At 31.9% G+C, this 15,792-nt stretch overlaps 1 protein-coding gene across 1 annotated transcript; it reads right to left on the bottom strand.

Annotated features, from left to right (window-relative positions):
- Positions 1 to 1,910: 1,910 nt before the first annotated feature.
- Positions 1,911 to 15,742, bottom strand: LOC127732625 (ribonuclease H2 subunit C-like). The gene is made up of 5 exons (XM_052241707.1): positions 15,535 to 15,742; positions 5,468 to 5,536; positions 4,921 to 5,084; positions 2,984 to 3,042; positions 1,911 to 2,194 (listed from the first exon to the last, which is right to left on the bottom strand). Exons 1-4 carry the CDS (start codon positions 15,683 to 15,685, stop codon positions 2,989 to 2,991), a joined length of 438 nt encoding a protein of 145 aa, XP_052097667.1. The 5' UTR covers positions 15,686 to 15,742; the 3' UTR covers positions 1,911 to 2,194; positions 2,984 to 2,988.
- Between the last annotated feature and the right edge of the window lie 50 nt (positions 15,743 to 15,792).

Here is a 15,792-nt window from a genome sequence, read left to right on the forward strand (position 1 = left end):
ACAAATGTACTTTGAATTACTACTTATGAGATAAGAAAGCAAGACCAATATGAAATTATCATTTTTTGTGAGAGAATTATGAGGAGATAAAATGAACACTTCCATCATCATATATCTTCAACGGAAGTCGGACTTTCATCTTTCAAAACCAATTTTTCATGAGAATAAAAAGGTTAAAAGCCAAGCGTACAACTTAGGTTATTTAAAGAATAAAATCCTGTCTAAAGTTGTACATGCTACGCCACTGCATATAGTTCATAGTGTGTTTGCTGATATTCGATGTCTTCTCTAGATTATATGCCCGTATCCATGTAGTCAAACAGGATCTTTCCATGTCCTGATTTGGACAACTGTTGTTATATTTCGTTTGACATTTAAATTCGTAGATAAAGCCTTCCACGAAAACCACGCAAATTTGTACCCCACGAATAAAAGTACTTGTACAGTATAGTTTTCAAGATAACAGACAAAACACCTAAATAGGTGCAACAACAGTGCACACGCTAAAATGTCTTGCCTACTTTACTGACCATTGATTTTATGTTGATAGTCCTAAATATAAAGTTTTACTACAAATATCACATAAACTTAACATGATACAAGAAAATGAGGTCAAGGTAAGATAAACCAAGCCAGAAATACATGTACACCTTACAATCATTCCATACACTGAATATAGTTGACCTATTGCTTATAGCATATGTATAGTATACAAGAAACAGACTAGACCATGAAAACTTTATATTGACCAATGAACCATGAAAATGAGGTCAAGGTAAGATGAACCCTGCCAGACAGACATGTACACCTTACAATCATTCCATGGATCAAATATAGTTGACCTATTGCATATAGCATCCAAGAAACGAACTTAAACAGGAAAACTTAACATTGACCAATGAACCATGAAAATGAGGTCAAGGTCAGATGACACCTGCCAGTTGGACATGCAGACCTTACAATCCTTCCATATACCTAATATAGTAGACCAATTGCTTATAGTATCTGAGATATGGACTTGACCATGAAAACTTAACCTTGTTCACTGATCCATGAAATGAGGTCGAGGTCAAGTGAATACTGAATGACAGGCGTGAGGACCTTGCAAGGTACGCACATACCAAATATAGTTATCCTATTACTCATAATAAGAGAAATTAAGATTACAAAAAATCAACTTTTTTTCCAAGTAGTCACTGAACCATGAAAATGAGGTCAAGGATAATGGACATATAACAGACAGAAACTTCATAACATCAGGCATCTATATACAAAGTATGAAGCATCCAGGTCTTCTACCTTCTAAAATATTAAGCTTTTAAGTAGTTAGTTAACGCTGCTGCCGGATCAATATCCCTATGTCAAGCTTGTCGCAGGCTCGACAAAAACTGTCATTTTAGGGCACAAACTTTGATAATCAAGTGTCTGTGAGCACTGAAGGGTAAAGATTGTATTCATTTTTGAGTGGGAACTATGAATTAAACATTGCAATGTATTAGGCATTGGATGGCAATAATATTGGAGATAATGGTTCAACTACTATTATGGACGAAGGAAAGCAACTTCAATTTAAATATAACTTTAACAATGACATCATTGATCATTTTAGAACAGCTACCAGATTTATGAACAATTTATGTAATTTTCTTGACAAGTTTGGTTGTACTTTAGTATATATTATTAAATTGATAAATTTTAAGAAATTTTCATGGATAGGATGTGTAGAATATTGAGCTCAATTTTTTTATCTCAAAAATAGTGATAAAGTATAATTGAATGATGAAACCAGTCATATTTATTTATTTCTAGATTTTTACCAACCTCTTTATTCACATAAACTGTCAAGCATACAGAAGATGTCATTTGACATAGTTAAAAAACAAATAAACTTTGGACATTCAATTTCTTCAGTTCCATCTCCTTTATTAAAGCAAATATTTAAATCAGCAAGGACAAAAATAATACCGGTACACTACAATGTTCTTGCACACATTTGGGTAAATGTAGATGTGTAATTGATATGCATTTTATTTTATCGATTTCCATTTCATTAACAATTTACATGCTTTAAATATTTTTATTGACATAAAAGTTCTGTCAATTATGTCACAGTACTAAAAAAATCTTCCATTCCAGTTAATTGTATTATGTGACATCTACCACATTCTGTCATGGTTAAGTTCTGAATAATACTCTGGAAAATAAAAATATTGGATCAAAGATATGCAATTACATCTTTCATTTTTTCATATCCAACTAAATTAAAGAAAACTATCATCATTCATAACTGTGTATTTAAAGTTTATTGGCTATCTGGATTTATTAGTATTTTTTAAAGTTCCTGTAAATATGCCAGCATTTTCTGAATTCAATGACGTAACATTCTGATTAAACTATAATATGATTGAAATTTTTCAAAATATTTACAACATGACTGCTAAAATTGTTTGAATCTTCTTGAAAAGAAGATTGCTTAAATTGCTTTGTGAACATGTTATTGTATTGGAAAAGTGACTAGCAACCATGTATTATGAAATCAGAACAAAGCAACAGTATTCTATTAAAAAGAAGGATAGGTTACACATTAAAGACAGATTTTGAATAACAATGCAACTTGTGTATACCAAGAAGTGTGAGATTGATTAATTGATAGTTGATTAACATCCAGTGGCAAATATGTCATGTATGTTAAGGATGAAAGAAGGGTGAGAAGGCTGTACAGTGACCTGTAGCTGTTAATTTCTGTGTCATTTGGTCTCTCTTGGAGAGTTGTCTCATTGGCAATCATACCTCATCTTCTTATTTTTATATTTATTGTAATTTTTCAGATCTACAGAACCAATCAACAATTAATGTGGTTTCCTCTTCCTGTTGTCAACTTGGTAAATATTCTTCTTTCTCGTTTCTCTCTTTGGCAGGATTATAAACTGCTTGGAATATTTGGTGAAAATAAAATCAAGAGACTGAATTAGGAAATACTTACACCCATTAACTATCTTCCATTTTTATTGGAATGCTTTTGAAATTAACAGGACTGTGCAACTACAATAACAAAAATATTAGTGTATGGTGAATGATGGAATTTCATTTTTTTTTTTTTTTATTTTACAGACCAGAAACAAAATCAGAAAATTTTAATATAAAAATTTGAAAGTTTTGCTATTCTAAAAGAAATGCTAATATTATAGATAAAAGTCTATTTCTTTGAAGATGATCAAAACAATTTTCTGCATGTATAAGTAATCAATTGGATGGAATCCATCTGATTTTTGTGCATAGGCACATCAGTAAACATATCCTTACTTTATTAGCCAAGGGTCTGACATTATTGTCATGGTATGATATGGTGACTGATATATGCACAATGATGGTATAGCAATTTTTTAAGTAGAAAATTTTGGGTTTTTACATGCAAGAACAAATTAGGAACTGGGTTTTTTAATTGAAGCATTTTAAGGTATATATGCTTACTACTTCCAAAATACAATAAGGGCAGCTGTATTCCATTTAAATAAATGAGGTGGGTACAAAGGAGCCTCAAAATTAAACTCCAGCCACAACCAACATAATTTCTTGTGTAATTTTAAGCACTTAAAAAGGATACATAAACATAAATGACCCAACAGCCCTAAAACTTTTTTCCAGCATATGCCTTGTTCTTCCAATTCAATGTTTTGATTATCAGACTCACAAACTATAAACCACATGAGATCCCAACATGTTAAAATGATTTGTAGAATCTATTGACGGTTTACTGTTTTCCCTAATCTCCACAAAAAGCGTGACAAACAATTTAACTATTTATAATTTAGATAATTGAATTACCAAATAAAAAAAAAAATGCATTTCAAATTAAGGTGATAACAGCATTTAAAGCCTTTCTCCTACTGTTTCAACCTCTGTGAAAATGCAGGTTATGCATTGAGAGAAAAACATTGGGTCATAATTATGACGTGTAGGAACTTTTTTCTGGCTGAATTTGAGTTTTCCGAGAGCAAATTGAGAAATTAAATATATGGAAATTTAAAATGTAATAATATATAATGGGAAACATTCTTATTACAACTCAATAATGGAAGGTGTACAACCTCAATAGTTTTGCTAACTTTCTTGTAATTTTCAAAGATCCAGGATAAAAACAAAAATTGTTAACAATTTTTAAAAACATTGAAGACTGAAGAAGTTCTGAAATTTGGAAAAGTGGGGAAAATTTCCTCAAACATTTCAAGAATAGCAGATGCACAACTGCAATATATGTGCAATCAGTTTTTGAAGTTTCAAGGATCTGGGTTGATAATTAATTTGAATACTTTAGTAGGAGTGAATTATATGAAATCGGTACTGACAATTGCAACTTTGAATAATTACTATATATAGCTAATTTCCCAAGTTTAGAATAATGGGTGGAAATTCCTAAAACAATTCCATAATAACAGGTGCACAACATCAACATGTGTGCAATCTTTCTTTGAAGTTTCAGGGTTCTTGGTTGAAAACTGTATAAAATAAGGTGTCTGACATCACCTCACTATACGCCAGCTTTTGATTTTGTCCAAACTAGCAAAAACAAGAATGTGTCCATAGTACACGGATGCCCCCACTCGCACTGTCATTTTCTATGTTCAGTGGACCGTGAAATTGGGGTCAAAACTCTAATTTGGCATTAAAACTAGAAAGATTATATCATAGGGAACATGTGTACTACGTTTCAAGTTGATTGGACTTCAACTTCATCAAAAACTACCTTGACCAAAAACTTTAACCTGAAGCGGGACAGACAGACAAATGAACGAACGGACCCACAGACCGAAAAACATAATGCCCCTAGGTGGGGCATAAAAATGTCAATGATTGTGAAGCCCTCTACACCCCATCTAAATTCACAACTTCATTTTATTAACAAATTTCAATAATCCTTACAACATTAGCTATTTCCATCCAGTCTAGGACTTGATGAAGTTTATCCTCCTGTGATGTCTTTTTGTCAAGATTCCAGAAATGAAATTTAGAAAATTTGTGTGTTGCTATCAGTTTTCTTTCTTCTTCATCTGTATAAGCTTTTCTTGTTTCCTTTAGTATTATACCTTTGAAAAAAAAGCTAAAAACATGCTAAATATGAAATAACCAAACAATTTAAATTGTCAATCACTTATCAAGAAAAAATAATTCTTTTTTTTTGCTGTTATCTTGTTATGATTTAATTGTTCACGACAAGTATTCTAAATCTATTTAAAACCTCAAACAGTTAAGTGTCAGAATTATTCTAATTTTTCTTTTAAATCATTTTACACACAAAGTTGTATATCTAATTCAGAAGTAATAGGGTGTAATCCATATATACTTTTGTAACATGATACATGTATCTCAAATACACAATAGAGATGGTTTGGCAAGCTTTATATATAAAGTTTCATCACAAACCTTCACATATATATTTATTCTTTACTTCTTAAACAGTATACCACACCTGTGTAACCTGAAGGAACTACTTTAACTTCACCATCAAGAGGCCTCCCTCTAAATGTAGATGTCAAACCTGAAAAAAATGCCATAATAGTAAATTGTTTTTTTTTAAACAATTTTAAAATTATATTTTTTGAATGGTCAAGGTTCTCATAAGTCATGTAAGTACATGTAGATATATTTTCATTGTTTAATACTCTATTTTAACTCATGTTCATATGAACTTTTATTTTTACCTAAGTTTATATAATACTGGACAAAATAAGTTACCGGTAAGGATTTTCCATTACATTCTCAACTAATATATTTCACATCAATATTATCAGTTAATTATATCTTCAATCATATGAAGCTGAACTGTACATGTATATCAGGAGAAGAAGAAAAAGAAGTTTTATAACATTCCATGAAGGTTTGTCAAAGTTATTGATGTCTAAATAATGTATTCCCAGACTGTCACTTATGTTACTGGTTACTGGTTACTTTAATTATTAGTAAATCAGGGAAAAATGAAAAAAAAAAATGTTCTAAATGTTAAAGACAAAGTCCTTTGATTAGTAAAACATATTTTAAAATATGCACGTTGAAGATAATGATTATAGGCTGATTGGGTAGTGAAACATTTCATACCATAACAGTTTATAACCTCTGCCATTTAGTACTCATGATCAAAATTTTCCAATTCGTACCCTATGGGCCAAATGCATATACCATTCCATACCTTATAGACTTAATATGAAATGGATCATATTTTTATAATTAAATTACATGTGTGTTTCATGAGAATCCGTTAGTTTGGCTAACAACAATCGTGCGTCCTTCAAAAATTAACCTTCATATCAAAATGAAATGTTACATTCATGATGACACCTGCTTCCACAAAAAGTGCACAGGTAAATAAAAGAAAAACTTGATAAAACTTTTTTTTCATGGTCTTATTAGCATAAAAATGTAATTATATGAAATGAATGCTTCTTTTTGTAATGTTATTGGGGTGTTAAAGTGTTGATCGTGCACACATTATTAGAATGAAGCGCAACTTTATACAAAATGTGCTTCGGTCAACATTCATTTCTTAAGTAAATCGTTACAATTTTGTACCAACATCTGTATTGCAGGGCCTAACTGGATTTAGAGGGAGAAGTGAAATTCCATTACCGTTTCGGTTGCTTTGTGTTTTCGTGCTTATCCATGTTATCTATGACATATACATTAGGAATTTTTTTAAGAAGATGCAATAATAAAAAACCTTCAGTGTTTTTATATGATACTGCCTATATTGAAAACCCTTTAAAAAATACAGAAATTATTGCGTGCATTTGTTATTGCTTTTTTAGAAGAATGGACAAAATTGTGAGATTAATTTTTGCGATTTTTGAAGAATGGACAAAATTGTGAGATTAATTATTGCGATTTCAGGAAAATTGAATTACAAATATTTGTATCAGATATAATAAAATGCTTCGCTGAGCGCAGCCTGATACGACTGCAGAGGTCGAACCCTGAACAGTTTGGGCAAATTTGGACACAATATTCAAGCTTGATACTGTCTGAATTTGGATTGTGATCAAATTTTTGACATAATATAGGTTTCTGACACAAAATAAATGTGGTCAAAGATCTTACAAATCTATTGCGCAATACTGTGCAATTGAAGATTTCTTCTTGAAACTTTTCAAAAATTCGAAATTTGAAAAATTTGGAAAAAAATACGAATCCCTTAAAAAAATTTGGAAAAAAAAATCCCCCCCCCCCCCACTTTTTGAAACCCCCCTTGGAGCAATAACCCCAAAACTCAATCCAAGCCTTTCCTTTGTAGTATGGAACATTGTAGTACAATTTCAGAGAGATCCATTCACTTAAACACAAGTTATTGTCTGGAAACTAGAAAAATGTTTGTTTTTTTACCTTTTTTGGCCCCTAATTCCTACATGTTTGGGGCAATTAACCCCAAACTCAATCACAGCCTTCCCTTTGTTATATGGAACCTTGTGGTACAATGTCAGAGAGATCCATACACTTACACACAAGTTATTGTCTGGAAACTAGAAAAATGCTTGTTTTTGGCCCCTTTTTGGCCTTTAATTCCTAAACTGTTGGCCCCATAACCCCTAAAATGAATCCCAACCTTCTACTTGTGGTATTAAACATTGTGGTACAATTTCAGAGCAATCGAAATACTTATACACAAGTTATTATCCTGAAACTAGAAAAAATGCTTGTTTTGGGCCCCTTTTTCCTAAACGATTGGGACCATCATCCCCAAAATCAATCCCAACCTTTCTTTTGTGGTATTGAACCTTCTTAAAAAATTTCATAGAGATCCATTCACTTTAACTAAAGTTATTGTCCGGAAACCAATGTGTCTTCGGACGACGACATCATACCATTATACGATCCCAAAAAATTTTTTGCGGTCGTATAAAAATGAGAGTTCTTAAATTGCGATAGTCGCATTATTCACATTAATAAAAACCTCTCAATAATTTCTGACTTTACAGTAGTATTGACCATGTAGTTATTTATTTAGTAATATTTTGTACTGTCTGTTAAATGCTGTCAACTTGAATTTAAGTTTAAATAAAATTTGTTGCTACAATGTAGCATATAATTCATTTTTCAAAAGTCTTGTGTTCATCTACCTCAATTTATTTTTAAAATTCAAGAAAAAAATAACTCCCAGATTGTATCGGATGTTTTTTTTTATTTTATCAAGAACTGTTTGAGAATGATTGAGTAATTTAATTCATCTGTCTGAACTTTTCAATGTTTCATTTTAATATATAAAAATGTTTTTCTGTTACAAATCATGATGTATTGTTTTATGTGTACATGTTATTCTTATTCTATTGCCACTTGTCATAATTTTGTAAGTCCAGGACATCATATCAGCTGTAATTTGAGCTTCTCATGAATGATTGTAGGTCAATAAATAAAGATAAAGATCTGTCATGTCAATCACATATTTATTATATATATTAACAAATACTTTTTACTTTTCACAAATTTGATTCAATTGATAAGAAGAAATCAGCCATTAATTCCCAACCCATAATCACCAAATAGTATAACTAGTAATGGTCAGGGGAATTAATGAAATAAGTGATTAATAAAGCATTCATTTAAGTAGCAAATTAGAAATTCTGTGAATTTGTAGTTTTACCAAAATTTTAAACATACAGGTTTGGATTATATCTTATTATTCGTAAAATTGAAACAAGAGGCTCTCAAGAGCCTGTGTCGCTCACCTGTATTTACTGATGCTTTGGAAATCATGTAAAATAAGGTTAAAATCATAATAGTATTAGATATTAGATATTATAATGATATCTAAGATAATAACAAACTAGAGGCTCTCAGGAGCCTGTGTTGCTCACCTGTATTTACTGATGCTTTGGAAATCATGTAAAATAAGGTTAAAATCATAATTAATAGTATTAGATACTAGATATTTTATGATATCTAAAATAATAACAAAAAAAACTGCAAAATTTTTGTAAAATTACTAACTCAGGGGCAGCAACCCGACAACGGGTTGTCGGATTCGTCTGAAAATTTCAGGGCAGATAAATCTAAATCTGATGAACATTTTTGCCACCTGTCAGATTTGCTCTAAATGCTTTAGTTTCAGAGATATAAACCTAAAACTGCATTTTACCCCTATGTTCTATTTTTAACCAAGTCGGCCATGATGGTTGGAAGGCGGGGTCATCGAACAAATTTTTTAAACTAGATACCCTAATAATGATTATGGCCAAGTATGGTTAAATTTGTCTCAGTAGTTTCAGAGAAGAAGATTTTTGTAAAAGATGACAAAAATTTACAAAAAATTGTTAAAATGACTATTAAGGGTAATAACTCCTAAAGGGGTCGACTGACAATTTTGGTCTTGACAACTTATTTGTAGATCTTACTTTGCTGAACATTATTGCTGTTTACAGTTTATCTCTATCTATAATAATATTCAAGATAATAACCAAAACTGCAAAATTTCCTTAAAATTACCAATTAAAAGGCTGCAACCCAACAACAGGTTGTCAGATTTATCTGAAAATTTCAGGGCAGATAGATCTTGACCTGATAATCAGTTTTGCCCTTTGTCAGATTTACTCTGAATGCTTTGGTTTCAGAGATATAAGCCAAAATCTACATTTTACCCCTATGTTCTATTTTTAGCCATGGCGGCCATCTTGGTTGGTTGGCGGGGTCATCGGACACATTTTTTAAACTAGATACCCTAATGATGATTGTGGCCAAGTTTGGTCAAATTTGGCCCAGTGGTTTCAGAGTAGAAGATTTTTGTAAAAAGCTAACGATGATGGACGACGACGAATACCAAGTGATGAGAAAAGCTCACTTGGCCCCTTTGGCCAGGTGAGCTAAAAAGTAAAATTTCTGTAAAATTACTAACTCAGGGGCAGCAACCCAACAACGGGTTGTCGGATTCGTCTGAAAATTTCAGGGCAGATAAATCTAAATCTGATGAACATTTTTGCCACCTGTCAGATTTGCTCTAAATGCTTTAGTTTCAGAGATATAAACCAAAAACTGCATTTTACCCCTATGTTCTATTTTTAACCAAGTCGGCCATGATGGTTGGAAGGCGAGGTCATCGGACAAATTTTTTAAACTAGATACCCTAATAATGATTATGGCCAAGTATAGTTAAATTTGTCTCAGTAGTTTCACAGAAGATTTTTGTAAAAGATTACAAAATTTTACGAAAAATTGTTAAATATTGACTATAAAGGGCAATAACTCCTTAAAGGGTCGACTGAACATTTTTGTCAAGTTGACTTATTTGTAGATCTTACTTTGTTGAACATTATTGCTGTTTACAGTTTATCTCTATCTATAATAATATTCAAGATAACCAAAAATGGCAAAATTTCCTTAAAATTACCAATTCAGAGGCAGCAACCCAATAACAAGTTGTCCCATTCATCTGAAAATTTCAGGGCAGATAGATCTTGACCTGATAAACAATTTAACCTCGTGTCAGATTTGCTCTAAATGCTTTGGTTTCAGAGATATAAGCCAAAATCTACATTTTACCCCTATGTTCTATTTTTAGCCATGGTGGCCATCTCGGTTGGTTGGTCGGGTCACCAGACACATTTTTTAAACTAGATACCCCAATGATGACTGTGGCCAAGTTTGGTTAAATTTGGCCCAGTAGTTTCAGAGGAGAAGATTTTTGTAAAAGTTAACGGACGACGGACGCCAAGTGATGAGAAAAGCTCACTTGGCCCTTTGGGCTAGTTGAGCTAAAAAAAATGAACCTTTAGCTTTTTTTAAGTAGCAAGGTTTATGCCTTTGATGCAATCATTCAGCTGTAAATTCTATATTTGTTGAAAAAATGCTATAATGAAGGCTTAACATAATGAACTAATACTTTCTTAACAGATTTTTCCCAGCAGTCATGGCAGTGGGAGTATTTTTCCCGTAAAATTCAAGGTTTCATCTTAAAGATTATGTAATAAAATTTCACTGTTCTTGATCAAAATTTTACTGTTCGGGGGTGTTGAAATTAGTGGGGGTAATTAAAATAATAATACTTAAAGAAGTGATTTTTTGGAAGAAAATAGAGGTATGATACTTAAACAAGTGATTTTCATGTCATTATCCCAGATTCAGTACAAGGTCATCACCTGACATGACCAGTCATCCTATGAACACAGATGTTGGTTCTCATAATTTTAGCAACATACATTGTAATTAGTCACTGGATCATTAGTATTATATGTTTAAAGCTACAATAAAATTAAATCACTTAGTCTAGTGATTTATTTATACTACTTAAATAGGTGATTATTAAAGAAAGACAACTCTTACTTCAAACATTTCTGGACAAAATGTAACTTGAATCAGTGATTTAATAATCACTCATTTAAGTAATTCCCCTGACTGGTAATAAATAATCAAAGCATCGTCAATGCTGTAATCCAGCCAATTTTTTAGCTAGTCAGAAATTTTTCTGTTCTCTCCTTTTTATTTATTTTCTCTTTTTACCAACTCTTGTAAGACATTTCAAGACAACCATATCAAAACTTGTGTTTAGTGATTTTGGCCAAAAATGTGAACTGGTGTTGACAAAATTTCTATTAAAAAAACAACTGAGAGAAGATACCAAGGAGCCAATCTAAAATCATGAGTCTAATAAAAATAAACAACAACACAAGGATTGAAATGTAGAACGTCAGGCCACAATTAAAAATATTTCAGTTTGCCCAAACCCGACCCAAGATGACTCGGTGTGGGTAGGTAGGTAGACAAATTCTTTTTTTTTTATCAGAATTTGCATGAAAATATTAAAACAGTATACAGTCGACTCCACTTAATCGCATACCGCTTAATAGCATAATTCGGTTAATTGCATAATTTTCTCCTGCACAAAACCATTTCCCATTCATCTAATGTTAAATTATCCGGTTATATGCATAGCCTTACAAGTGGCCTTTTGGTTAATTCAATGCATAGAAAATAATTGCCGGCTAGATATGCTTAGTTCAAACTGACGAGATTTTTTACCGGAAACAGCAATTTGGTAAGTATATTTTTCTTGAATGCATCATTATTTTCGTTATTATTTCATATTCACTTTTGTGTTATTAAAATAAAGTTTTAAAACAGTTTCTTTCGTGTTTATATGATCAAACTGATGGAGTTTTACTTTAAATAACCCTCGATGTGTACACAGGTGAAGTTTCCCATGTTCTATTTTAAGCCTCGAGGTCATTAAATGTCAAACAGGTAATTGTTGTAAAAACATGACCATTCTATCCCAAAAGGTATTAATTATTGATTGGATTTTAAGCATTGTCCATAGATAACATTTGGGGTGAATTTTAAAACCAATAACGCCTGCTAATTTACTTTGAAAGACCATCCAATGTGTACTCTCGCAATTCTGCTTGGGGTGATTTGCATTTATGTTAAACATTACAGGGCATTTATATATGGTTGAAGAATTTTATTCGTCAATCTTTTATTTTTATTATTTTTGGAAAAGAGCATTCACTTCTAATTATTATATTTTCACACTTTCAACACTCGAGTCCAGCAAATAACCCGTACACGGCCTCTTTACTGCTTTGCATATACAAAACTAACGAGGTTAAAGAAACAGTGTTACATCACTGTGCAAGCGGTAAATACTGCATATCAAAGGCAGTTCATTACACATTTATTGTTAAAAATGATAATAAACTGTGTAGTGTAGTTGAACAGCTTATTTTAATCAAAGTGTAATGATGTACATTGTACATACGGGTCATAGAAGCAAATCTATTTTTAGAACAATTTGTTCTAATTTTGTATCCCAGGTAAAGGAAACGTCAGTACGCAAATAAACTAAAACAAAATGTGTTTATAAATTTTATTAAAAGAATACAAAATACAATAACATGAATAACACTAAACTTATAACTTTTATTAGAATAAATCAACATTCAACATGCTATAAGTGGATTATGGCCATTCATCTTTCTTCAGGGATTTCCTTTACTGTTGATGTTATTTGACTCCGTAATTTGGCATTTCGGATATAAGCATACTCCGCTTAATTGCATAATTTTGTCTGACAAATAGGCTATGCAAATAACCGGAATCGACTGTATCTTTTTTTCCCGTCAAACCTTTGTAGAGACAATCAAAAGCCATGAAAAACTGTCTGCCATTTTCACTTTACTTCTTTACGTTCGTTAAAAAAGAAGATAAAAACCGAGAACATCGAATATCGATTAACTGCGTCTCTTACACGCTTTCTTTTAATCTTATTCAGTTACTTTCAAACGCAAAGACGACGAACATTAAGTTTTATACGATGACGGAGCGGACACGAAAAAAATCGGCAAAAAAAGAATCTGAGTCGGCGGGTTTTTTTTGGGTCGGTCGCGTTTGGGCAAACATACAATATTTTCATTTTGGCCTCATTTATATCATAATTTCACAAAATAAACTGTTGAGAGAATGGTGTGTCTTGCCTGTCTACCAAAAAATTCAGAAAAATACAATCTGATTAATTCAAAGTTGCTGGATCATGACTTAGGGGGCAGGGCCTTGAAATAGTCATCAAACTAATATGTATTTACAGAAGTCCATCTTTATAGAAAATATCATTGATCTTTCACAAGTATTTCCTATCAAACTGACTGGTCTATTACAACAATTTAACATTGAAAATTGCTAATTAATTCAGTCACTGGACCCTGATCTACAGGGGCAGGGCCTCAAAATAGTTGTCAAACTGATATATACTGATAGTGATGCAATTTTATAGGAAATATCATTGATCTATCCCAAGTAGTTCCAATTAAATATCTTAATGTTCAAGGGGTATATATATGCTTCCATTTTATTCAATGAGATTAGAAAAGAATTCTACAGAAGATAATACTTTGGAGATACGGTCAACTGGACTGACAATAAAGCATACACCTCGGGCCTGTAATTTTGTTATTGCATCTTTGTTTACCTTACCCTCATGGTCATGCAATCAGTTAACCCATCAAAATGTGTCCATCTTCTTAGCACTACTACAAGTTTCCATGCTTTAAACACTGTAGTTGCCTGTTTCTTTGAAATTTTTGAAGGTTTGTCTCAGCAAGCTATTGGTATCACGACGGAGCGTCTTTTTACCACAGAATACCACAGAACACCACAGAATACCCAAAATATACCACAGAACTACACAAAATACAATAAAAACTACTAAAATCTACCACAGAAAATTGAATTACTTTACAAAATGCAAAACTAAAAATTCAGAATTATATTATTTTTTTATAATTTCGGGCTACACTAATGATAGGACGATTGACCGGATGAGATATAAATTTATTTAATGGTCATAACTTTTTTTGTTATTTGGTAGATTTTTTTTTAAATTTGACAAAAGAACTCCTTTGTTACCACCTTTACCAGATAAAGCTTTCTCTGACTCTAAATTGCATTGGCACTGTTCAACATATTTACTAAACATAGTATTAACAAGCTAATGTACTAGTTTGTGATGTCCATCTGAGTTGCTGCTAGTGTTGTCAGAAAACTTTTCCCTGGACCATGCTGGAGACAACTACCAACATGCCTCTATACAATTTAAGGCCCTGCATAAATTCTATACATAAATTGGAGAAGATACACACACATCAAAAGAAAAGTCCCAAATCATCAAATTTGAAATTTTTGACTATTATAAAGACACACTTATAATATTTTATTAGTCAACTAAAATAACTGTCCAACAACAACTTCAAATATCTTTTTTGAAAGTATTTGGTAGCCCTTAAAGGACTGCTTTATATATTATTCAATATTTAATAATATACATGTACTTATTGTAACAACTCTTAACATAAAATTAAACAAAAATGACAACTACAAAAACGATAAATTCTGGTATATACAAAATAGATTTAAGATATAATTACATTATGCATCTAAACATTCTAAAAAATGGAAGAAAAAAAAAATAACAAGAAAAAATTAAAATGTATTTAAAAAAAATAAATGTCAGAAATATATCCCAGAATTACAATTGTTGACTTGTGACTTTAAATATTTTTTGTGTTTTAATACCGGTAGGTGTTTTTAACATAGCCCCAATAATAGGCCAATTCAGTTGGGGGCGTAGCGATAGTGAGTCGACACTAAATAGAAAAATAAAATTTATTTGAATAATAAATGTCAAATTAAAAAAAGAATTAACAATTACAATAATATAATGTCTGGAGTATTTATAATTCAAAGTTCTGTGGTATATTTTTGGTGTTCTGTGGTATTCTGTGGTGTTCTGTGGTAGTCTGTGGTGTTCTGTGGTATTCTGTGGTGTTCTGTGGTAGTCTGTAGTGTTCTGTGGTAAAAAGACGCTCCCGTATCACGACGTATACAGGGCCAGGGGCCAGTTAAAGCCCCCCTCCCTCCGTGTGATGGACTTTTTCGCTGCGTTGAAGACCCATTGGTGGCCTTGGGCTGTTTTCTGCTCTTCGGTCAGGTTGTTGTCTCTTTGACACACTCTCAATTCTATTATTAATTATGAAATAAATTGATTTGATTTGATTTATGATATACCTTTACTTTCCTTGTCTTGCTTTATGGAGCTTGAAAAATATTCTTCGACTTTTGCTTGACCATTGTAACTTATCTCACATGGTAAAAGGTGAGTTTTGCAATCCGGTGCCATATTACAAGAGACCACGTCTATAACTACAGCACTCATCATAACAACTGCTTAACCTTTGTTTATACTGTCAGTTTCCCGCGGATTTGTCAGATTTACAGGTATGCAGTAATCTATTTTGTGATTGGTTCAATCAACGGATTGGAAAG

Source organism: Mytilus californianus, unplaced genomic scaffold (genome assembly GCF_021869535.1).
Source record: "Mytilus californianus isolate M0D057914Y unplaced genomic scaffold, xbMytCali1.0.p SCAF_26, whole genome shotgun sequence".
NCBI classification, from domain to species: Eukaryota; Metazoa; Mollusca; class Bivalvia; order Mytilida; family Mytilidae; genus Mytilus; species Mytilus californianus.